General features: G+C 42.8%; 1 protein-coding gene across 4 annotated transcripts in view; it reads left to right on the top strand.

Annotated features, from left to right (window-relative positions):
- Window positions 1-588: 588 nt before the first annotated feature.
- The window catches only part of cpne5a (copine Va), a gene marked incomplete at its 5' end in the record, with an annotated part of 67,614 nt that continues 43,381 nt past the window's right edge, over window positions 589-24,821 (top strand). Inside the window, 7 exons of one of the 4 annotated variants that reach the window (XM_083919472.1) lie at window positions 589-713; window positions 12,575-12,615; window positions 13,433-13,479; window positions 18,093-18,196; window positions 19,325-19,364; window positions 20,374-20,388; window positions 20,545-20,621. In XM_083919472.1, coding sequence (XP_083775598.1) covers window positions 604-713; window positions 12,575-12,615; window positions 13,433-13,479; window positions 18,093-18,196; window positions 19,325-19,364; window positions 20,374-20,388; window positions 20,545-20,621 — 434 coding nt within the window. Of the gene's footprint in view, window positions 714-12,574; window positions 12,616-13,432; window positions 13,480-18,092; window positions 18,197-19,324; window positions 19,389-20,373; window positions 20,389-20,544; window positions 20,622-24,821 lie in introns of all 4 variants that reach the window. The other 3 variants (XM_083919469.1, XM_083919470.1, XM_083919471.1) reach the window with 3 other exon arrangements.

A 24,821-nucleotide genomic window follows, 5' to 3' on the forward strand; every position in this document is an offset into this window, starting at 1 on the left:
GTCATTTTAACACGAAGTGAGAATAAACTATTCATCCGTTGCGTGTGACCTGAAGGTTCATCTTGAACATAAATTTGTGATAATTTAATTCTGCAGTGACCCCCTATCCCACCTCGCCACCGCCCCTCAACAAAAGGGTTTATTCGCGCCCCTTGGTGCTTGTTTATTTTTCTGTTAAAGACGCTTAAAACCAATTTGGAGCAGAATAGCAACCATCCGCCCAGCCATAGGGCGATCGCTTGAATCTGTCAGTCGCAGCCCCGCATGCAGGAGTATGCAGACAGGAGGGGTGGAGTTCACAGCTTTTACTTTTCAAGCGCAGCTCTAGCAGAAGAGCTCATTCTTTGCCTGGCAAACAGCACAGTTGGTGATGCGTCCTGGCATGTGATTCCACATCGGTCAAACCAATCGCCTTACTGCTGCAGCCTCCCATTAAACTTTCCATGCTGTTGCCCGTCCAATGGACAGCACTTAGGAGGTTTGTGTGGACCGTATCCGCTCCCGCCGCTCGCTCGACCGCTGCGCTCCGGCTCTCCGCCGTCGGCTCTCCAGCTTCAGAGGGACTCGCGCGGCTCGAGGAGCTGGCCCGGGTTTCCAGCACACATGGAGGGAGACGTTATGGACAAAGTAGAGGCCACGGCGACAGTCCGTGACTTCGATACCATCAGTGGGAGCATCCCGGCCACCAAAGTGGAGATCACCGTCTCCTGCAGGTGAGTCCACACCGGTGCTGATGCTGCTTTGTCTGCGTCATGGGCGCGTTTTTGCTGTGAGAAGACTACATTAACACATTAACATTTTGGTGCTGGAAAAGAACTACGTTAAACATTTTGAACAATAAAAAAACTTTGATTATGAAGGTAAAATCCTCAGTCTGTTGTAAAAACCATAGATATACAAGACGTCATTGGAATATTTATGCATTTGAAAGACTTTTCAATAAAATTGTAAATGACAAAAGCACCCAATTAGAATTACATGTCCAGGTAGTGAAGTATAAACAATATCATTACTAAACTTTTACGCTGTTGTTTGGCCTGCTTAGCGTATAGATTTAGGCTTTGATGTTCAACTATGAATCCATCTTTGTCAGTGTCTCGTGGGTCTATAGCGCTGTGTGTTTGTGCGTGTCTGTGTGTGCGCGCGTGTGTGTTTTGCGCGCGCTATGTCGCCTGCCACAGCAGATATTGACTACCGTAGAGTTAGATGGCGTGCCTCAGAGGTTTCCCCCGAGGCAACCTGTCGTGTGTGAAGATGTGTGACCGCTTTACAGGCTGCGAAAAAGACACAAGTTTGTTTCAAAAACGTGAAAAACTAAATATGTTCGCCCTCGTTGTGCACTGGGCTTCAGCTGAATCTCTGGTTCCCCTCCGCCCAAAATCCCCAAATCCAACAAAGATGGCAAATGCATCGGCTGGATAGGGTGGGGCAACGCTGGTTGCAGGTAGAGTCACTGTACAGTCTGCTGCTGCAACACACAGTGGCTTAGGTCGACAAGTGCAGTTGGTGCAATTTCCTCAGGTCTCCCATGGAAATTGTTGTTCATTTGTGTTTCTAGGGCCTGTGCATCATTTTGCCTTAATCCTGGCTGCATCAGTATTATTATTATTATGGAAATGATTTGTTTCCAAATGCATTGTTTTCTTCACACTCTCGCTCATCTGATTTCTTCTCAAAATCTGCATTCATTCAGCCAGCAGTCTGGAGGGGAAACTGATTGACTGTCTTTCTTGTTGCGAATGCTGCTATGTCGTCCATTTTGAAATTCTGTAGTTGTTCAACAAACCTTCCATTGCTGTTGTCATGTAGACAACTTTATAACCTTTTTTGGATATTAATTAGTCACATCTCCAAAGTAATCTGTTAACCTTTTTATAGAGTTTATAGCGATTGGGCGAATGGTGCAGCTACAGAGGGGGTCAGTTCAAAGAAGATGAAAAGCGTCAAACTTACTGTAGAATATTGTGTTTATGTAACTCATTATTTCATTGTGTGTAAAACTGAGGCAAGAGTAAGTGTGTGTGTGTGTGTGTGTGTGTGTGTGTGTGTGTGTGTGTGTGTGTGTGTGTGTGTGTGTGTGTGTGTGTGTGTGTGTGTGTTTGTGTGGTGCTAATGTTGTTCAGATATTGTTACCAGTATCAGAAATGCCTGCACCGATCCGATACCATTTAGCCCTGAAAATTTTTTTAATGTTTAAGTAGGCTTTAATGTTCTTTTTCAGTACTGACTGACTGTCAAACAGTCTGTGTGATTAACAACACTGGGGCGGCAGTAGCCCAGTCCATAGGTGGCTCCACTGGGACCTGTAAGGTCGCTGGTTTGAGTCCCGGTGTGGACCATGAATGGAGTGTGGACTGGTGGCTGGAGAGGTGCCAGTTCATCTCCTGGGCACTGCCGAGGTTGTTGAGCAAGGCACCGAACACCAAACTACTCTCTGCATTAATTGCATGTATATAGGTCCCGTTTGTGCATGTGTGTTTATTTTGGGCCTGTGTGTGTGTAAATGAACAATATAATAACAGAGTGAAAAAATTGAATTTCCCCTTGCAGGATTAATAAAGGAATTATTCTAGCAGCTGGACTTGTGTTGTTTCCCTCTTGGTACACACTTATGTTTTTTCCCTCAGACCTTCATACTTTAAGCTGCAATGTGTGTTGATGCCCCCGGGCTCTGTCGATCTGCAGCTCCCTTGCCTGTCATTAATGTCTCTCCAAACAAAGACTTGCTCCGGGACACAGTTTGATAGAGAAGAAAAAAAGAATTCCTGCTTTAACTGGTCCTTGAAACATTGTCTACTTTAGATGCAAATGCTTCAGGTCCTGTCTATTCTTTCTTTGTGACTTGCTTCAGTAGCTCATGTCTGACCTCTGAGGATTGCTTCAAGGATCAAACACTGGACAGCTCCAAAGCTGGACACATGAAAAAAAATAGCCACGCATAAAGCCAATCCTCCCACTTATTAGCAAGTGTGCTTTTGGTCCATCCAATAGAAGCAAACAGAAACAATGGGTGTTATGTGGTTGAGAGGCGCAGGCTCCACAACTCTGTGTAATTGATTTAGTCAGCCTGAAAGCTCAGAGATTGCAGCGCACATGGAATTGAATTGCAGCGTGCCGCCCTACAGGCATTCTCATAACCCTCTGCCAATATTACACCGAGCCCCCCTGTCAAACTGGAGGGACTGAAGCAGTCAGATAACCCCTTTGAAAACAAGTGCATATCGCTGCAGTGGCAGATTGTTCCCTGTCTATGGCTCTGATGGGTCTTGCTCACAGGTCAGCAAGTGAGCTGAGCCCAAGCACCTGCTTCTTAGCTGCCAGGGCTGCACTCCGACTCAGTGATAAGATGTCTCTTCAAACTCAAGTGGCCTCTTCTCCTACATCTGCCTTACCAAAACGCATGACAGTGAATACAGTTCAGTGGTTTAGGGCCAGAAGTCCCCCAGTGCTTTTACAGGCTTGATCCCACCTCTTATGTGGAAGTAATGAGTGTGTTCATTAGTTAATATTGAAGCAGCTCTGATGAATACTTCATTAGTTGTCTGTGCGGTTTGCTACATCATGCTTTAATTATGACCAAAGTAGTAAATGTGGATCGTGCCGGGTTGTAAAATGTACCCTCTCTGTATCTCAGTTTACCAGACCCTCTTAGAGTTCCTCATATGCAATGACTTAAGGGAAACTGGGGCTGCAGCTCTGCGGTTCCACTGTGGAGCACACTTTTCGGTAATGAATGGTGGGTAAAAAATGTGCACACAGACAAAAATAACAAAGCCCCCATAGGCTTGACACATAGATGTTCATTTAATGAATAGATTTATCTGTTGTTTCTCTTTGGTGATAGTACAGATCCATGGACAGGATGTTAGTAATGATCTGTAAATTCACTGTTTACTGTCTGTGCTTCTGAGACCAGAACGAGGGACCAGAGTTGATAAGCTTGACAAGCCTCACAAATGTCTACAACCCTTATCAGAACAGAGCAAGGGGAAAATAATTTCTTGCTCCTGAAAGATTTGTTTTTGTCATCTCATTTGTTAGAAAGTTACCAGAGGAGATTGAAAGAAGGGATAAAAAACACTTTGATTTGATGAAAAACACAGATTCTGTCACTGTAGCATTGTGAGTACTTGATACACTGTAGTTCAACAAAACCACCAAGCACAAGCTTGAATTTTTATTTCCCTCCCACTTGAAAGCACGTCAACAGAGGGCATATTATAGGAATTTACCGGTCCTTTGTCAAAACTCAACGCAGGTAAGCTGTTAAAAGTGAAATCGGCTGACAAAGCCGCCCTCTCTTCTGCTGCACTCAGCCTCCCACCTGACAGCTTAAACCTCAAACTTTATCCACCCAGATTGCCCATTTCATCAGGACTAAGACAATGCAACTTGTCCATCTCCTCCTGTTCTCTGCTGTTGCTCTGGCGCTCGCTGTAACCATTCATTCGGTGTTATAGATTGGTTAGAGTACCACTGCATTCAATCAATGCACTCCATAGCTTGGGGGCTCTAACTCAACCAGGCCACTCCACTCCAGAGGGATTCATTACCTGGTGAAACACACAAGAGGTCACATGACTTCCAGCATCCGGTGACAAATGCTTGCAGGAGAGGATCCCTGGTGGACGAGGCCACTGATTGCTGTTCCCAGGGGTCAATCGAAAAGCCTGCCACATGCTTCTTGATCTCATCTCTTCCTGAGGCAATCATCGCGGCAGAGGGGGGAAGCCTAATAAAATCATCAGGACGATTAGGATGTGCGGCGTTGTCGCTCAATCTGTCAAAAACAATTGCCTGAAGAGAGCAATTGGGATTCAAGCTGTGTGAAAACCTTTTTGTTTATCCAAATGCGTTGTTATGGCTTGTTGCTGTTGTTCTTGTGTTAATAGCCACTGTAGCTGTTGATCTCATTCAGTCCTGGTTACCCATTAGATCAAACCCTGTGACCTGTTTTATTCCGGTAGAAATATCCTTTTGTTTTTCTCTGGCAGGAAGCAAGCTTGAATTGAACAGTTTGCATTGTGCCAGAGCATCAGATATTAAATAAGGATCTCTTTTGAGTGAGAGAGAAATTTCAATTTGCAGTGTTTTTACTGTGCCGTTCTTCTCGTATCGTGTTCTGGTTAAGCCTGACCTGGGGCGAGCTCACAGCTTTTATCTTGCAGGATGGCTTGTGTGTGTGTGTGAGAGTTGGAGTGATGTGTCGCATCTGTTTTGGGGATCGAGGCTTAGAGAAAAGAGGGTGCCAAGAGCAGGCAGGTTTTTTTTTTATTACAATTTGGGGATGTTAAGATTGCAGCAAGCGAGTCTCACAGGTCGATGAAGCAGATGATTATGCATGAATCCCTGACACAGTGAAAATGAGTTTGGATCCCAGATCCTTGGCTTGTGGTGGTGTCAGTGTTATTAATATATTCTCATTTGGGATATACGACAGCAGAGGGGGATCCCATGGATACACAGTCGTGGTGCCCTGCAAGTGGTTTATAACACTCTGCATGTTGCCTGTGTCATCTGAAAGTGTTGATTGGAGTGACGGGGAAAGTCACAAGGGTGGTGCATCAAAAAGAAATCAAAGTAGTCCCTCTCGGCTCAGAAGTTTCAAGCTGCTTTTGTCACTATTTTCAGAGAACCTCAAGGGTCAGCAGTGTGTTAGTGGATTTTTGTGTCGAGGGATATTTGACCTAACGGCACAGCTTGTCTGGGAATTGTGTGAGCTGCTGGCGGATCTTTTAAAGTGTGACAGGTCGCTCTGTGAAGACACATTATGTTGCATCTGTTGAAGGTCTCTCCCTCTGTCACAGGCTTATCCGCTACTCATTGTCAAAGCAGCCACGATCAATCGAATGATCAAATAGTTATCAACTATTCATTAATCGCCAGCTGTTTTGCTAATCGATTAATTGTTTTGAGTCTTTTTTTTGAGAAAAAAAGATTAAAATTCTCTGATTTCAGCTTCTCAAATGTGAATATATTCAGGTTTCTTTCCTCCTCTGACTGTCAACTGAATATACTTGAGTTGTGGACAAAGCAAGACATTTGAGGACATCATCTTGGGCTCTAGGAAACACTGTTTAACATCCCACTGCCCAATGCCTAATCGATTAATTGAGAAAATAATCCACGGATTAATCTGCCATGAAAATGATCGTTAGTTGCAGCCCTAGTCAGGTTATTGCCATTCCCGTAACCTTATCTGAGATAGCATTTTTTTGTGACATTACATTAAAGTGAATATGTTATACAGTAGATGAAAGGGACATCTCAGGCTGTGTCAGTTAGAGTGAGTGTGTGTGCTTTTGCTACAAAGCTGAAACATTTAATAAGTGCAAAGACAATTAATTTTTACTGTAGGGATATGCATTATCAGACAAAGTGTTTGAATCGCACAAGATAAACAAGATAAACCACAAGCCACAAAACAGTGAAATTAGAGGAGGTAGTGATGAGCAAAGCAGTTCTTTTCAGTTTACGGCATCACAAGAATCCATTTGTTATAAGGATTCATTCACCTTTGAGATATGGTCAGGCGATGTCAGGCCAGGTTGGTTCATCTCAACGCTTAAAACTCTTTATAAGACTTATAGGAGGAATTTTCTGACTGATGTATTGTAGCCTGGTTCCAGACCCCTGAATTGTTCAGATTGAAATAGTTCTTGTGTTGGGCTCAATGACAGCCCATTTTAGTTTCTCCAGGCTGCTCCTCAGAAAACATAATCTCCTACACTGTACAAGTTGTTGTATTGGAAGTAACAACTCTAAAATCTTTGACCAGTGTAAAAAGCCATCTGTGCTCCTAGAAACTGCCACAGTGCTAGCTGGTGTTCATCAGTTCATGCTCATTACAGTTGATGTCCACCTTACTGTATCTGCTGTGTGCCGCTGCCACCACTTACTGTAGAGTGCTGAATTCTGTTTCCAGCCCATATGGTACGGCCACTGCTATCTCATCCCTCACTAACATCAATTAGTGTTATCCTCTGAGAGAGTTTCTTTGTATGCTTTATTGCTATGAACACACTGACCCTGCTCTCTCCACTCCACACTTGACTGAATCCACGCAGAGCTTCCTGTCTCATTTTAATGATCAGTTACTGTCATTTCAAAGTCAAAATGTGTCCGAGCTTCGAAACGCTTTACTGTGCCTTATTGGGTGTCTAGTGTACAATTTAATGTGGTCCATGTCACCAGTCTGTGAAGTTCATGGTAAGCATTTGCCTGAAAACATTTTTTAAGCTTGGGTTTTTTTCAGTTGGCACAGAGAAAGATAAAGGGAAATTGAAGCGTGAATTCACAGTAGGGTAGGTGCGAAGTGCTCTGCCAGGGTTATAAGAGCCATATAGCATCGGTGTGTGCATCTCCCTCAGCTCCTCGCAAAAAAAGAAAAAAAAGGAAGAAAAGACCTTTCTCTGTGCAAACCCTGAGCTGTCACATTGTGCAATTAGCGGTGATATTATTCCCTGGTTGGACATTAGTCACACACCAAAAGCCACTCGGAAACAGGGAGTCACAGCATTCATGCATTCTCATTTATTATACCAGCAGTTTTATGACTGAGATTCTGTCACTGCCCGCGAGATGGCTGCCCGGGGAGTGCTCTGCTGCAAGTATTGTGGACCTGGAGGTATCCCAGGTTGAACAGAAATTGAATAATTAAACAGATGGAGGAGGAGAGGACACCTGGTGCCATCACAGTGAAGGTCAGCAGATGGGTCTGTCACTAATAAAGGGACCCGATTGCACGTTGAATGAAATGGAGGGGAGTTTTTTGAGATTCAGTCAAAACCAACATTTCTGTGTATCATCATCCCTCATCTGTCTATTTTGGTTTTCAAGACAGGCAGGTGTTAATTCCCTGTAATGAGATGCACGAGTGCATAAGACTTCATATTGATCAGTTGTTCTTTTAATTTCAGCGATAGTGCTCCTTAATGCCTTTATCTGATGATCTCTCCTGCATAATGTATTGTACTGTAGATGCTTCTTTCAATGAATTACAAAATCACCCTCAAGGAAAACTGAATATTTCACTGTAAATAATGGGATTCCTCCAGTTTGTAAAGGGTCTGCTGACGTCTGCAGCTGAATACATCACCCCTGCTTGCTTCTCTGACCGTTCAACCCCTGAAAAGCTGCTTAAGAGCACATTAAGACAAAAAGTAGACCTACTGACCCTGCGGTGTGTGAGTGGAAAGAAAATGCCTGTCCTCATTCAGAAAAGAGGGCAATAGGGCCATAGTAAAAGTGAAGTGACAGAGTAGACTTTGAAATGCAAACCTTCCTTCACTTTTTTCCTCCTTGCCATCTCCTATGATCGCTAATGTAATAATAAGACTTTGCTTCCTCTAAACTGGCGTTTTACTTGAGGGTGGTCGATAGTGTGAGCGGCATGCAGGCGTTATATATTCAGGCTTGGATGTAAACGAAAGAAGCAAAAACAATTTCATGAAGTTCCTCTGCAGATAAGGGATGAGAAAAAACCTTCACTTACAAAAATGCTGGCCCGCCTCCATTCTCTTGAAGGAAAAACAGACCTCAAACCTGTTTGCTGTCTTACAAAACATGTTATACTCTATCACCTGCTGCTTGTGGCCGATCAGCGAAGAGCTATGGAATTGGTGAAAATTTGACTCAGGTAGCATCAGTCTCATCCAATTTAAAGCCAAATGGCCCTTAGTTTTACTTTGACTAAGATATGAAACAAATTCAACCTTCTCAAGGGGTTTAATTCACACATCCATGTATTATTAGTGAAATTAATGTCAAGTTAACATTAGCTAAACTAACATTACAGGGATACATTTAACACGTTAAAGGGGAAGTGCAATCCTTCTTAAAGGGCCAGGGAATTACAATAAACACTAAACACAAGTACATTTTTTTTTTCAAACAACACAAGTGCATGGCTTAATTTTTGATAAAAAAGTGAGAGGAATGTGCACCTCCCTTTCATCATATATGACATCCCATCACTGACACAATTACATTAGAAATGGGAAGTATAGAGAAAATATGCTCTGTGGTCGATAAATGCAAGCTTGAAAGTCAAGTCTCTGACTTTCAAGCTTGCATCTATCGTGTCCTTTTAAGAACCAATGAGGCAGAAGCTCTAACTGGAATTGGCTAGCCAAATTCAAGACTATTTAAAACCACTTCACACTGAATTAGATGCTATTCCTCTAAGGTGCCAATTATCATTTTGACAAGTCTAAGAAAGTGGTGAAGATTTAGGAGACTACTGACAATAAAGCACTGCGGGTGCAGGAATTAATTCTCACATTCCTTAGTTTAATAATCAGCCACATGGACCAAGAGCTGCTAAAATATCTCTAGGGAACTAAGCCGAGGAGGAGCATGTGCTCTTAATATACCATTTTAAACTAGAGTTCAGCAGCCAGCCAATTTTTAGAGGTCAAATCTCACTCACTCCTGACCTGTAGTCGAAAGGTTTCTTTTTTTGACAATTTTATACAAGAGAGTTTGCACATTTGGAGTACATCCGTTGGTTGGGTGATGCTAATTCACTATTTGCAAATAGTCCTGGTACTGCCTTACCTATTAATTTAAGTGTGCATAACCAATAACTGCAAGCTTAATTCACTGACGAATAAACACATTACTTTGTTCGATATGATTAGATGATGAGAGGAAGCTATTAAATTTCTGCTTTTCTTTTTTTTCTTCACGTGAAATTCAATTAAATTTCTTGTTTTTTTTGTTTGTTCTACATCTAATAATGTACTCCAGACTCCAGCTTCACACGTGATGAAACATTAAATGCTCCAGTGAATAGAGGAGATGATTGCACTCGGATCAAGAGGAATGGGAAAAGGGATGTTTGTCATTTTCATTCACGTGTCTCCAATGTGACGGTCATAGTGATCACAAAAGTGCTACGGTATAAAGAAAGCTGGTTGATGAAATGTGGCGTGGATGAAATGAAAAGTAGCTGGATCTAATTACGTTTGTCCTACTTTCAATGAACTTTATCTTCCTCAACAAACTTGTTCTACATCAGCTTTCGGGATAATGATCTTCTCTTATCCCACTGAGATTCGTAGCGGGTGCGAGTTAACGTTTGCAATAGGCAACGTTACTTCAGTAAAAGCAGACGGATTATCTTGGATGTTAATACTCATCCTGCAGCACCGTTGTGTGTTCTCTCGCCATATGCACAGCAAGATGGAGGATTAATTTGCATTGGTGTGTAAATCTATATATTAATCATTTCTTCTTGGACTAAAATGTTCTGCAAGAGCAGGGTGATGTTCAGCAGTCTTTTTTTCTGCAGTAACATTGTGTAAATGGGAAATAGGATGTCATGTAATCCCATTTTCCATGTGACACGTTGTCTTCTGCCCTGAGAGATGGGATGAGGTGATGGAGGAGCTAATTGTGGGAGGGTAATGGATGCCAGATGGTTACAGGTGGATACAAAGAGGCAGTTAGTCATCGATGGCTTTGTTATCTACAATGATAATTACACTGACAATGTTCCAAATGTAGTCAGGTCAGCCCAAGGCTAATACCCAATGAAGCTGCATCTGTTATCCCCCCCACTTATGCCTGTGATGGAAGGTGTTGTGTCCAGGAATGCAGAAATACATGTACATGAACGATGCCCTGTTGCTTAGATTCCGTTCTGAAATCTCATCTATATTCATTGAAATCCTGCTGTCCCCTAAAGGGATGAGGAAAGTTCTGAATCACATGCAAGTTATTTATTGGCACGGCTCGCAATCAGAAAGCAGACCCAAGACGTATTTGGGCTTTTCCATTATACTGATATGCTAATGAGATAATTTAAAAGCATCTGGTAAAAAGGTATCTCATCTGAAATGTTGAGTTAAGTGACTGATGACAGGACTGTCTAATGTTATGAAGGTAATATCTGATTTGTTAGATCTTGCAGGAAATACTAAAGGGACTAGCCATCTATCTAAAAAGGTGTTGGACGATGATCAGTGTCCGGGCTCACAACAAGCAAGGCTGTGCGTTGATTTAGGGTTTAGAGGATTTATGGTGTGGGGAGAGCTGTTGTAGACATCCTGACATGAAACCTTCAGTTTTATTTGATTGTGGTTCAAACTGATGGGAGCTGGTCTGAATGAGTGTGTGTGTTGGTTACCAATGAACCATACTGCTGGATCAGACTGATGCTCATAACCGTATGAACACAGGGAACACTTTGCAGAACACTCCCATGGATGCATACTGAAGGACCAGTTTGATGTATTGATCGTTATATGTACTCTGTGTGTGTTCTGCGCTGAGGCCAGAGTCAGCAGGACAAAAACACTCCTCCTCACCTTCACTCTGTACTTTTACTTAGATGCGATGGGGCTAATTATGTCACACTGTCACATATTCAGAAAAATCCAAGATGGCCAACAATTCATTCTGATAAAAACTGCTCATCTGGTTTTACACTGAAAACATTTTTGACCCATATCCCATATGTAACTAATGATTATTTGCATTATTGAATAATTATAATAATATTAAAATTATTTACTTGATTTTTATTGAGTTAAATTAACGGAAAATGAATGCTAATATATGCTAATATATCCATTATCCTACAAGACAAATAAAATCTTCACATTTGAGAAGCAAAAAATGACTTCAATTATTGATTTGTGTTGCTCAGATAATCAAATAATCATTGCAGATCTAATTCCTTCTCTGGTTAAGTCCCTGCACACATGAATGGCACAACAATAATGTACTTATTTGACTCTTTCAGTCTTTCAGTATGTGTATTGGACATAATGGCTCAAAGTATGATTATACAAAGAGTAATTTCTTCATTGTATAGCTGTTGAATGCTACTAAACAAGTATAACAATGGGGCCTATTAAGTTGCACCAGCAGGTGTGAGTGTGTGTCACTTCTGTTCGGTTCATCTATGCCACATATCCGTTAACTTTTCTTCACAAAAGAGTTTATTCATTGTTTTTGGTTTGTCGTTTTTTTCGTTTCTTAACATCATTTTTGAAAAACAACTAGTCCACACATTTAATGAAATTTGGTGGAAAATAGGCCGAAGTGCGCATTTTGGAATTCTTTACAGAATGCTTCATTTTGAGATGAGCAGTTGTAAACACTCTTGCTGTTTAGTCCTGAATGAAAGCAATCTGTCTCATGCATGCCACGTCTTTTTTAATTGACATTTTCAATTTTCTCAGCCTTGGCGAAAGCATGCACACACTCTGAATGCTTTGTAGTGGCATTTCATAAGGAGAGCTCACTGTTCTTTGCATCTCTGTGTCCTCTGCGTCCTTTCACTGAGCTTTAAAGTGCTCATTTTACTGCTCACTTGCAAATGAAAACTTAATGACAGTATGGTTTATGTGGAGTTAAGTGTGGTTGTGAATTACCATGCAGCTATCTTGTAACTATTTGCATATTGTATTTTTATTTTTTAAATAAGAGACGGAGAATTTAAACATTTGTACAAAATATGATGGAAGTTCTCAGCTGTTACACGGGAGTTTTAATGAAACCAACATTCAGTAAATACATGCCAGACCCTCAATTCCTAATATGTGACTGTTTCCTTCTCCTACAGAAATCTCTTGGACCGAGACACTTTCTCCAAATCCGACCCATGTAAGTTCTCAGCTTTTTACAATGCTAATTGCAGTTTAGCTTGTCCTTACTCAGAATATGGAGGTTTACTTTGTACTTTTGCTGTGCTCAACTTTGATTCAGTTTACTCTGCTATTTCGAAAGTGTTCCTTCAATAACTGCATATCATTTGCACAATAATGTGACAACCTTTCCTCACTGAGAGCTACAGAAAGTACCTTAATGCATGCACCGTAGAAACGCCAGCCTTTGAATACAAATGGGTATCTTTTGGTGAGACACGTACGGAACGGCCATAAAGGCATTTTCTGTGAAACTCCCTGAAGGATAGAGCGTGGAGGAGACATTTATCATAATAGGGAGAAGATTCAAGCCCTTTTGTGTGAATAACCTAGCAGTAAAATATCACACTCGTCCTATTTTGTATTCGCCTGAAGATTAACCCTGGGATATATGATGGGTCACGTTTGCCAGTCTCAGCTTAATTTGAAATCGTGAACTCAAATAGGAATCAGTAGAACCTCACCATTACAAAATTGTGTTCTGATAGCACGGCTTAAAATTTGCTCCAGGAGCCTTCGATCTGGCTGTAGAGTTTTGTTCTTTGCATGTGGACATTATACCCAGAATTGGATGCAGCGCATCAAAATCAAGCTCTGCACTTCATTATGCTGTCAGGGCGTGGTTAAGGATAATTAATAATGAATGTCAGCAAAGAAGGAACAAAACAAACACCATTTGAAGAAGCTGGATGCTTGATTGAGATTGTGTAGTGAAGATGTATTCCTCTGCTCTCTCTCTCTCTTCCACTCGTCGCCTCCACTCCATCTCGTCTCAGTGGTGGTGTTGTACACGCAGGGCGTCGAGACCAAACAGTGGAGAGAGGTAAGAGATCACAGCCGTCCCTCTGTCAACACAACTCAATCAGCCTGTCTCCCTTCCATGACAGCCTGCTCTCTCCTTACACCCCCCCTTTCCCCCCCTCAAGGTAAAGGCTGTGAGTGCCAATCATTTGCAATTGATTGACCCTGCGAATATTCGTGTGCTGGTCAGCACTGTGTTAGCTGTGACTGATTGGAGAATTAAGGTGGCAGCTACTTGTATCAATAAAGATTTGCCTCTGCGTCACTCTCCCCTATAGCTGTTAGCTACATAATTAGACCAGAGGGGCAGATAAAGTAGAGGAGGGCAGAGATTGCGGCAAAACAGGGGATCCCTTTGGGATTATTATTTGTCCTTGCAACCCCAGGGGATGGACATACAGAGAAAAGATTAAAATTACATCCCAAAGGGGAATACTTGTGAATTCAGCTTTTTGTTTTTAATTCAAGTTTTTTCTTTATACTCTGATTTTCTTTTCATCTAAGGCAGCCAGACCAGTCTTTGTGAACATGAATGACTTGTTTCAACAGCCACTCAAGTAAGAAGTATAAATCACAATCAATACTGTATGTGTATGCATGCTGCCTAACAGGAAGACATGCTTTGAGAGCTGAAATTATTTTGCTTCTGCTTTCACATTCTGGCTGAATAGGAGTGGTATGTTTATTGACTGCACGGAGACCTTGGTGTCACCCTGGTGCACAGTGGTGTGACAGGCAGATTTATGAGTGAGATATAAAGGTTTCAGTTATAATCTGTGCTTTGTTGGTGGTGGGAAGGTTTAAAAGGTTTCAGAGGCACAGCGTAGGTTGATACACTAAATCTTGCCTTTACTTGGCAAAGCAACACACACACACACACACACACACACACACACACACACACACACACACACACACACACACACACACACACACACACACACACACACACACACACACACAGACACACAGACACACAGACACACACACACACACACACACACACACACACACACACACACACACACACACACACACACACACACAGACACACAGACACACACACACACACACACACACACACACACACACACACACACACACACACACACACACACACACACACACACACACACACACACATACACACACAGACACACAGACACACACACACACACACACACCAACTTTTACACTTTGTAACTCACACTCAAGAGAATTGTTGTCCACACACACACACACACACACACACACACACACACACACACACACACACACACACACACACACACACACACACACACACACACACACACACACACACACACACACACACATACACACACAGACACACAGACACACACACACACACACACACACCAACTTTTACACTTTGTAACTCACACTCAAGAGAATTGTTGTCCACTTAACCATTTTATACATATGTGGGGTCATTTGTGCATCTGTATGGTAGTTACTTGTGTGTTATCACGTCCTGTGTGTGTAATGTGTCTGTGATTGCCATTTTTACTAACCTCGCTGCATAATACATTTCCCAGCAGGGACAATTAAGACGAATGACTGACTGGATGATGGGTCGGTTGGATGTTTGATCGATTGTTTAATTGATTTGCTGATTAACTGAGTGAGCCGAGTGTTTCATTGCTTTTCTTAAACCAGTTAAAGCAAATAATGCTTCATCTTGGTGGCGGATTTTAAATTTTGCTCACGTCTTTCGCGAGCAGTCAGCTGGCCTTGGCTCACTGTAAAGCAAACCTTGGTGCAGTGGCCCAGTGATCTTGTTCAAGTAAAGCCAGAGAGCATTTTTTTTTACTAATTAACATGCAAATTTAGACAAGCGTCGAGAGCAGAGTTCTGGCGGGAAGAGCCTCCTACACCTGTCACCTCTGGCTACACTGCCCCGCCTCGAGTTTACAAACCTTGCGTGCAGCCTGAAAATCTCCACCTGAAATAGATACAGGCTTGTGTTTTCAGTGCAGACGACAGCAGCAGAGTCAACCTGCACGGTATTGATAAAGCTAAGCGCCTTTTTTTGCCCCTCTGTCATTTAATGCGTTTCAGTTCTCCCCAGAGTAGATATGGTTGGTCAGAGCACCTTTCACCGTGACGCCAACTGTCTGTAATCCAATTACTCTTCTGTGAGACACACTTCCCCATCGGCTGCGAGTCATTCACATTCATCCATCAAGAGAAGAATATGAGAACAAATGTATAAATAGTGTTTTGATTCCAGGAGGTTTGCTCCGCCAGCTCCTCTTGACACTTCTACCCCCTTTGACTAATTACTCTCAGCATCCGTAGTTTGATACATAAAACTGTAGCTGCAGCCAATCATTCTGTTACCAAATGACTTTATAAGTCTTAATCTTCAACTCCCTCATCTGTAATTACTCCTAGTGCATGGCAGGTTTTCTTCCGTCTACCACTTTCACTTCACAACGTCAGTTTGGCCTGAGACCAAATTGAATATGCTATCGGCCCCTGCTGCCACATTCCGCCCCGATCATTGAAATAGGCTTTGCTCCGTGGAAATTTCACCTCCTTTGCATCTGCTAGAAGGGAGCAGTTAAACTTTTATAGGCTTAGACACTCTTTTAATGATTGATGGCAGGTTAAACTTCAGCAAACCCACTCTCTCAAACTGCCATAAGTTACACGTGATCCAGCTTGACTATCTTTGCATTAGCATAGGCGTCCATCCATTAAAAAAGTATTCTGCTGCTGTGACCTTACTCTTCGTAGCGCCCCTGTTAAGTCGCACTTTAGTTTAGTTTACTTTGAGTTTTACCCCCGCTGAATATAATCACAAAGGTGTGAGCATGTAATCCTGCTGTTTCATCTCCTCATTAAGCCCTAACACTGCTATTATTAATTCACTGTGCCAGTTTATGGGTACACTTTATATTATTTATGCAGCTCGACATCAGTTCTCTGACACTGAATTATTCATTTTGGATACAATTAATGTGCAGGTGCAGGGGGTGCAATGCTTTCTGTGTCTGTTGATTTGTTTATCAGTACCACCTCATCAGAAGGTTTTGCGCTATAACACTGAGAAATCTTTTTTTAGTGTCTGTGCTGGCAGTTACCCATTTTCTTCTCAACACGAGGGAGCCCCATACGTCTGCCATTGTTGTGACAGTACCCCTATGTAAAGAAAAAATATGAAAGTTACTATTTCGTCGTAGTCGTTTCCACTGAATGTTCGACTCTGGCTCTGCTCGACTGACTTTTTTGGTCCCAGTACTTCTCAAATGTCAGTGTAGGCAGGGTTCGTAGTTGAACGCAATAACGACGCTGCGTGAAACAGCTCTGACATCCATATGACACTCGCTGAATCCATTGGCTACAACAGAGATACATCTGCACTTTTATCAATTATATGGCATTGTACACAGTTTACGCCGTAGTTTTGTGTGCTGCCATTTAAAACATTTATCTGTTGAGTGAATAAAAAACTGTGGTTGCTATTGATGGTAGCTTGGCTATTTAAAAATCATGAGTTTGTGCAGGATGTATACAGTTAGTAAATTGTCTTTTGTTTGTAAAATACCTTCTTTTTCCATCTTTTAGATTCTTGAAAAAAGTGTAATCTTTTTGAATCTTGCTTCTATATAGTTGTGTTTTTTCATGTTTTTAATCTAAACGTTAGGGGGGCATCTCTAACAAGCCCTCAGGGTTTTTCCACCTGTGTATTTATGTTTGTAATTGTGTAATTTCTGTGTTATTTTAATCTTGTTTATTTTCCACGAATAATAATAATAAAAAATTTCCCTCTAGTGATGATTTTGTTTGACTAATCAGTGATCTGCAGTGTTTCAACTCCACCTTCAAGTATCGTCTCCCAAAAAAATACCAGGTACTATACAGCTTTTGCTTGCAGAAAACCATTATGGCTTGGATTCACATGATACCTTTTTTAGGTATTGACTGAAATAACCAGGTACTAAGTAGTATCAAAACTTCTTGCTAAAAGCCGATCGCCGCAAATATTCTTTAATTTAATACGTGTGAATGGCCCACTAACGCAGCAGAAGAGTTGGCTGTTCAGCACACTGAGATGCCACCAAAACATTTGAGGTACAGCTACTACGTGGTCGGGTCATGATTAAAAATTAGTGGATAGAATGCGGAAGGATAAGTCGGCTACTCAATTGGTATTGGTATCCCTTTTAAGTGTACTGGTATCGTACCCATGTCTACGTACCATACAGTGGAATAATGGCATTTATCTTGTACCCCCATCCCCCACCCCCCTCGCCCTTTGTTTTGAAGTGGCTGGGAGAGCGACAGTGGCGTGAATGTGGTACTAATTAAATGTGTGTAATTGGACTCCATAAATTGTTTTCCTGAGGCCTTCTCATCCGCAGCACAATGACAAAAGGTGGAGGAGAAGAGCTGACGCTGTGCAATCACTGACTTCTGTTAATCAAATCTGAGCTTATTTGAAGCTGTGAATTCACACGGTTGCCAGGGGAAGAGAGTGATAGTGGGGGTGGGGCGAGGTAATAGAGCAGTAGATGTTGTTTCTGAATGATGTGGCGTCTCAAACCTCTGCGCTCACTCCTTTTTTCTTCTGTCTCCCTCCCCCCTTCTTTCCCGGTTCTGATCTAGTTTGGGAGAACAGAAGTGATAGACAACACGCTAAACCCAGACTTTGTCAGAAAGTACATCCTGGACTACTTCTTTGAGGAGAAGCAGAACCTGCGCTTTGACGCGTGAGTTAGTCTGTTTGATCTGGTCCTCTGAGGATACACACCGAGCTGCGCCTGTGTCAGTTGTCCCATCTTCATCTAACCCAGCCCTCAGACTCTTGTTTCCACCACGAGCTTAACATCTTCTCCCTCATTCACTCTCCCTCTTCCCCCATCCATCTCTTCATCCCCCTCTCCCTCTTTCCCGTGTCTCATCTTAGCTCTTCTCTCCCTTGCCACCAGCTCTGCTCTCTCCTGAGGAATTATTCATTGGTGCAGTGTCTCAGTAGTGATTTGGTGAAGGGAGATTGATATAAGGGTGATAAATATTTCATATAAAGTATTATCCTTAATCTCCCTACTGCTAAGCAAAGCAAATGTCTGAAACCAAGTCCCATAAATCTCACAAAGACTCCTTTCCTCCACTCTTTCACATATAGCTGCCTTCCTCTTGAAAAGGCCAGATGGGCGAGAGGGTCAGGAAGGTGCGGTTTCATTTTAAGGTCTCCCAGAACAGAGTCAGGATAGTTTGCACCCCCACTCTCTCCTCAACAAGAACAGATATGCTTCCAAAAATTTGTCCTCGATTTTTTTTTAATTTCTCCCCTCAAGCATGAAGCCCCCAGTGGACTTCAGTGATGAATCCAGGACTCAACTGCAGGTCTCTGAGGATTTCTAGACACTTAATGAATTCATTTGACGTGCTATCATGATTCGACTCTGGAACAGGAAAGGAAGGCGAAGCATCCCCTCACAATTAGTGTTACTCATTTACATCTTTCTTTTATCACAGAGATGGGAGCCAGGGCATGCTTATGTTTAATTACTTTTACATTAAGTTTGACTGGCAAATGCCGGAAACTTTCTCTGCATTGGTAGATAGTTTCAATATGATTCCCTGGGTACAATACGGAAATTACATTCATAAACTATAGAATTACTTCCTTAATTAACTGTCTCATTATTACCTACGTTTTCTCCCTCGTCCATTCCCTTTTGCTCCCTCAATAACCCAGGTGTGTGATTGACAGGAAGAAAACGTCCACGCTGCAGCCAGTATTCTTTTATTAGAGTCAATAGTAATTTGTAAGGTCTTATGATATTTTGCCCACATCTTTGCCCCTGTGATTTGTGGTCTCTTTGTGATTTCAGGTATGATATTGATTCTAAAAGTCCAGATCTGGCAAAGCATGTAAGTGAAGAACTTTTCTTTGAGGTGAAGGAGTTACACTTTATAGTTAATATTTAGAACAACTTTGAACTGTTATCAATGCATGTCCCTGATATTTAGGTTTTATGCAAACCAACTTTTGTGCATCCAAATGCTCAAATATATTTTTGGAATAATGGAGTGAATTATGCTTCATCTGCCGAAATATTGTTTATATTTCTTCATCTTCCACTTGCTTCCTTTTGTAAATGAGATTTTTTATTCCTCCAGACCTATAATAATCATTTTAAGTTGCATCTGGCGTACCCTCATTACCTTTTTTTTTTCAAATGAGAAATGAAGCATTGCACATCATTATCAAAGCTTTTCAACACATTTCCCTGTGTGCTCTCTAGTGTTGTTTGCAATCTAGATTTTTTTCATTTCCAAGCCGACAGACAGATATTCAAAACAATATGCATTTATATTATTTAGATTGTCTGAAGAGGACAGCACTTTGTTTTATAATGTACATTCAGGGACAACAACCAATCGAAGTGAATGTATGCTAGTGTCCTTATTAACGCTGAAAGCTTTGATAAATAAACTCCTACTCATTCTACACATACACAAAAATAATATATTTGCAGAACTGGGTTTGCATACTACCACCATTTTCATCATTAAATACGCGCCTGTCTCTGTGATGCTTTTATTGTTGTATTTGTGCTGCACGGTCTGGAAACAAACTGCTCTTTGTGTGAAACTCTTTGTGCCCTCGTTGCTTTCCATCTCTTGCACTGTTTCACTTTCCTTTTCTCTTCCTCTGAGACTGTGTGACTCCTGACTCTCTCTGCTGTTCCCATTCTGCCTCTCTGCTCTTTCGCATAGTCACTTTTGCTCTTCTTTCTTGCACTTGGTTGATGACAGTCTGGTATTTGAGTCTTGTGCCTTCTGTTCCATGATATGCTCTGTTGTGTCACTGCCGCTGCCTGGTCTCTCTCTCTCTCTCTATCTCTCTCCTCCTCCTCCTTCTCCTCCACCCTGGAAGCCAACCGACTTTAACGTACGTGTCTGCCTCATATGTCCTTATTCATAACTGTACAATGCTTATAACGATACTTAACTCCTCACGAATCTCCTTGTTACCCCCCGTGATCCACCTGAACGCCCCCTTCCTACGTCTCTTTCCATTCCACTTTATGCCCCCCCCCCATGGCAGGACTTCCTGGGACAGGTCCACTGTACACTGGGAGAGATCGTTGGCTCACCTGCCAGTCGTCTGGAGAAACCTCTAGGGTGAGTGTTCATTTTACTACACACTCAGAATTGTGTGGCAAGAATAACAGCCACTCAGAGCCAGGAAGAGGTTTTTCCCCTTTACTTATCCTCTCAAGTAGCTCGGCATCACCAGACTTTGCAAATGCGTATTAGTCTGGAACCTCTCAGCTCATTTTCAATTTCCAAGAGGTGTTATCAGCGGTGCAGACCAAAATGCCTCTGGACACAATCGGATAGACCTACAACCAATCACAGCAACAAAACAGTGAAGCTTGGAGCAGGACCCGGTCCGTTTTGGAACAGGAAAAATAATGGTGGCAGAGAAACAAATTTTCTTTTATGCCAAATTAACAATGCAGTAACAGAATCTTGATTCATATTTGATCAACGCTGCCTAGTTTCACAGTTAGATCTGAGTTTTGGATCTACAGATTGGACAGTGATGCTGTGGGTCATCGTCTTAATTGCCCCACATGGGATAAGTGGTCATGATTGGTCCGTCAGACCAAGAGCTGCTGGAAATGTCTCAATGGGAGAGGGGCCAGGTGTACCCGCCAGAGCAAATGAAACATGAGCTCAGCAGAATCATCTGGTTTCCAGACTACCTCTCAAGGAGACAAACCTTTGCAAACACAAGTTGTAACAGAAACTCTTCTCAGCCCCTTTAGATGTGACATGCTTTTCCGGATGGATTTCACATGTTGCAGAAAATATGAGGTGGTGATAAATATGTCTGCCTACTAGAGCCATCTGTATCATACATTACACTGCAAGATTAGAGCTGTGTGCTTGGTTGGGAATGGGTAATTGAACACGACCGGGGGCTTCTCCAATGCAATTACTGTCATTAGGAAGCCGATCTAGCACGGAGAGCGTATTGAAGTCAACGTGAGACACATGGCACTATCAACTCTGCTTCAACGTAAATTGGGATATATTGAAGCCCTGAAGCCATTAGCACCCACGCACCTGTGCGGTGCTCTTTGAGTTATGTGTGGGTATTTTTGTGAGTGAGGAAGAGAGTTTAACAAACTACAAAGCTTGTGTTTCTGTGTGAGACTGAAGCGCGGCCTGTGTGCCTCTACGCGAAGTATGAGGCGGTGCTGAAGTTGGGGGGATAACAGGCTTTGGTGTCAACGATGGACTCTGCCAAGGAGTGGTGGATTACAGAGCTCTATGCCCTTCAGTGCTGAATAAGAGGATGAGCAGGATCAAGAGACAGTGTTCACCAGTATTCTGTAAACTAGGCTTCACACCCCACATCAGAGACAGGCAGAAGGCTCAGGAGCCCCAGGCAGACATGATGGACAAAAGTATTGATTTAACAGCTTCAGTGGGGCACCTTGATCACTGCTGAGACTCTGCACTGCTGCAGCAGAGGGTGATGATGATGATATGGTTGTCATAACAGACTGCAGTTTACAAGGTGAAGAAATATGCCCTGAGGAAAGCGTTGACTGTGACAACGGCTTTCACGTCAGGAAGTAGAAAAAACTCTGGCTGCCCTGTCAAAGTTGAACACTCAAATTATTAGTCGGAGACCCCATCACTGGAGCAGTCAAGCCGATCGCTTGTTTTGTTTTGTCAATCAGTGTGTAAGGTACTTGGGTGGATGTTTCAATCCCTAGAATTAGCTGCAGGTTGAGCGCTCCACACTGCTCTCCGGTACAGACAGCAGTGGGCCCAGAGCCACAGTGAATCTGTGTGAGAAAGACACACCAGCTCCCCAGAAGAAGTGAGGCTTTAGGTCTTCATTCTTCTGCTTAGAAGCTGGAATTTCCAGCTATTATATCGGCAAAATTTGTTGTACACTTCCGATCTGTTGTTAGCATAGTAAGCATGCATGTAGCTCAGAGGGCTAATTTGACTTGTTTACTATATTACATGAGCATCACTGTCTCCCTGAACATGCCGCCGTACTCTGTTCAAAAATCTGGCAGTTCAATAAATCATTGCATCGATAGCCTATATGAAAAAAAAAAGGAACAAATAGTCAAATATTCATATTGAACAACCAAATCCAGCCTTTAATCAGAAACACAGGGAAAGTATAGGTTTCTTTTAATTTTCTGTTTCTGATTGCATTCAGAAAAGGGCACAGTCTTATTCAGCCCTGTCCTGTTTGAATAGCTAAACGGCATCCAGGGGTAATGCAGTTTTTCTTGCCTCCTGTGAAAAACGATAGCTCAGAAGTTGTTTAATGGCTATGTGCTCCATTTCCTTGTCACGCGTCCTGATATGACAGTGCCTCTCTGGACTGGAGCTCCCGCAGGGACTGAGGAAATCTGTTAGCCATGCTTAAACAAGCCCTCCGAGGCACACTGCATCCTATGACCTGCTTAAGAAGCACATCAGCAGTCCTTTCCCTATTTTCCACACTTCATCTCTCATTTATTCTCCCTCCCATCCACTAGATTTTTTTCTTTTCTTGCCTGACCCCCTTTCTCCTCATTGTGTTTCTTTTTGTTCCCCAAAACCTCTCTCTCTCTCTCTCTCTCTCTCTCTCTCTCTCTCTCTTCTCTCACTCTCTCACTCTTTCTCTCTCACTCTCTTACTCTCTCACTCTCTCACTCTCTCACTCTCTCACTCTCACTCCCTCACTCTCAGTCTCTCACTCTCTCACTCTCTCACTCTCAGTCTCTCACTCTCTCACTCTCAGTCTCTCACTCTCACTCTCTCACTCTTTCTCTCTCACTCTCTCACTCTCACTCTCACTCTCTCACTCTTTCTCTCTCACTCTCTCAGTCTCTCACTCTCACTCCCTCACTCTCACTCCCTCACTCTCTCACTCTCTCACTCTCTCACTCTTTCTCTCTCACTCTCTCAGTCTCTCACTCTCACTCCCTCACTCTCTCACTCTCTCACTCTCAGTCTCTCACTCTCACTCTCACTCTCTCACTCTTTCTCTCTCACTCTCTTACTCTCTCACTCTCTCACTCTCTCACTCTCTCACTCCCTCACTCTCACTCCCTCACTCTCAGTCTCTCACTCTCTCACTCTCTCACTCTCTCACTCTCAGACTCTCAGTCTCTCACTCTCAGTCTCTCACTCTCTCACTCTTTCTCTCTCACTCTCTCACTCTCACTCTCTCACTCTTTCTCTCTCACTCTCTTACTCTCTCACTCTCTCAGTCTCTCACTCTCACTCCCTCACTCTCACTCCCTCACTCTCTCACTCTCTCACTCTCAGTCTCTCACTCTCAGTCTCTCACTCTCACTCTCTCACTCTTTCTCTCTCACTCTTTCTCTCTCACTCTCTCACTCTCACTCTTTCTCTCTCACTCTCTTACTCTCTCACTCTCTCACTCTCTCACTCTCACTCCCTCACTCTCACTCCCTCACTCTCACTCTCTCACTCTCTCACTCTCTTACTCTCTCACTCTCTCAGTCTCTCACTCTCACTCCCTCACTCTCACTCCCTCACTCTCTCACTCTCTCACTCTCAGTCTCTCACTCTCAGTCTCTCACTCTCACTCTCTCACTCTTTCTCTCTCACTCTTTCTCTCTCACTCTCCTCACTCTCACTCTTTCTCTCTCACTCTCTTACTCTCTCACTCTCTCACTCTCTCACTCTCACTCCCTCACTCTCACTCCCTCACTCTCACTCTCTCACTCTCTCACTCTCTCACTCTCTCACTCTCAGTCTCTCACTCTCAGTCTCTCACTCTCACTCTCACTCTCAGTCTCTCACTCTCACTCTCACTCTCAGTCTCTCACTCTCAGTCTCTCACTCTCAGTCTCTCACTCTCACTCTCACTCTCACTCTCTCACTCTCACTCTCACTCTCTCACTCTCACTCTCACTCTCTCACTCTCACTCCCTCACTCTCACTCCCTCACTCTCACTCTCTCACTCTCACTCTCTCACTCTCTCACTCTCTCACTCTCTCACTCTCACTCTCACTCCTCACTCTCACTCTCACTCTCACTCTCTCACTCTCACTCCCTCACTCTCACTCCTCACTCTCACTCTCACTCTCACTCTCTCACTCTCACTCTCACTCTCTCACTCTCACTCTCACTCTCACTCTCTCACTCTCACTCCCTCACTCTCACTCCTCACTCCTCACTCTCACTCTCTCATCTCACTCTCTCACTCTCTCACTCTCTCACTCTCTCACTCTCTCACTCTCAGTCTCTCACTCTCAGTCTCTCACTCTCACTCTCACAGCAGGCTTCATTAAGCTCCCTCCTCCAAACCAACATACATGATAATTTAT

The sequence above is a fragment of the Echiichthys vipera genome (genome assembly GCF_963691815.1).
Source record: "Echiichthys vipera genome assembly, chromosome: 9".
NCBI lineage: Eukaryota > Metazoa > Chordata > Actinopteri > Perciformes > Trachinidae > Echiichthys > Echiichthys vipera.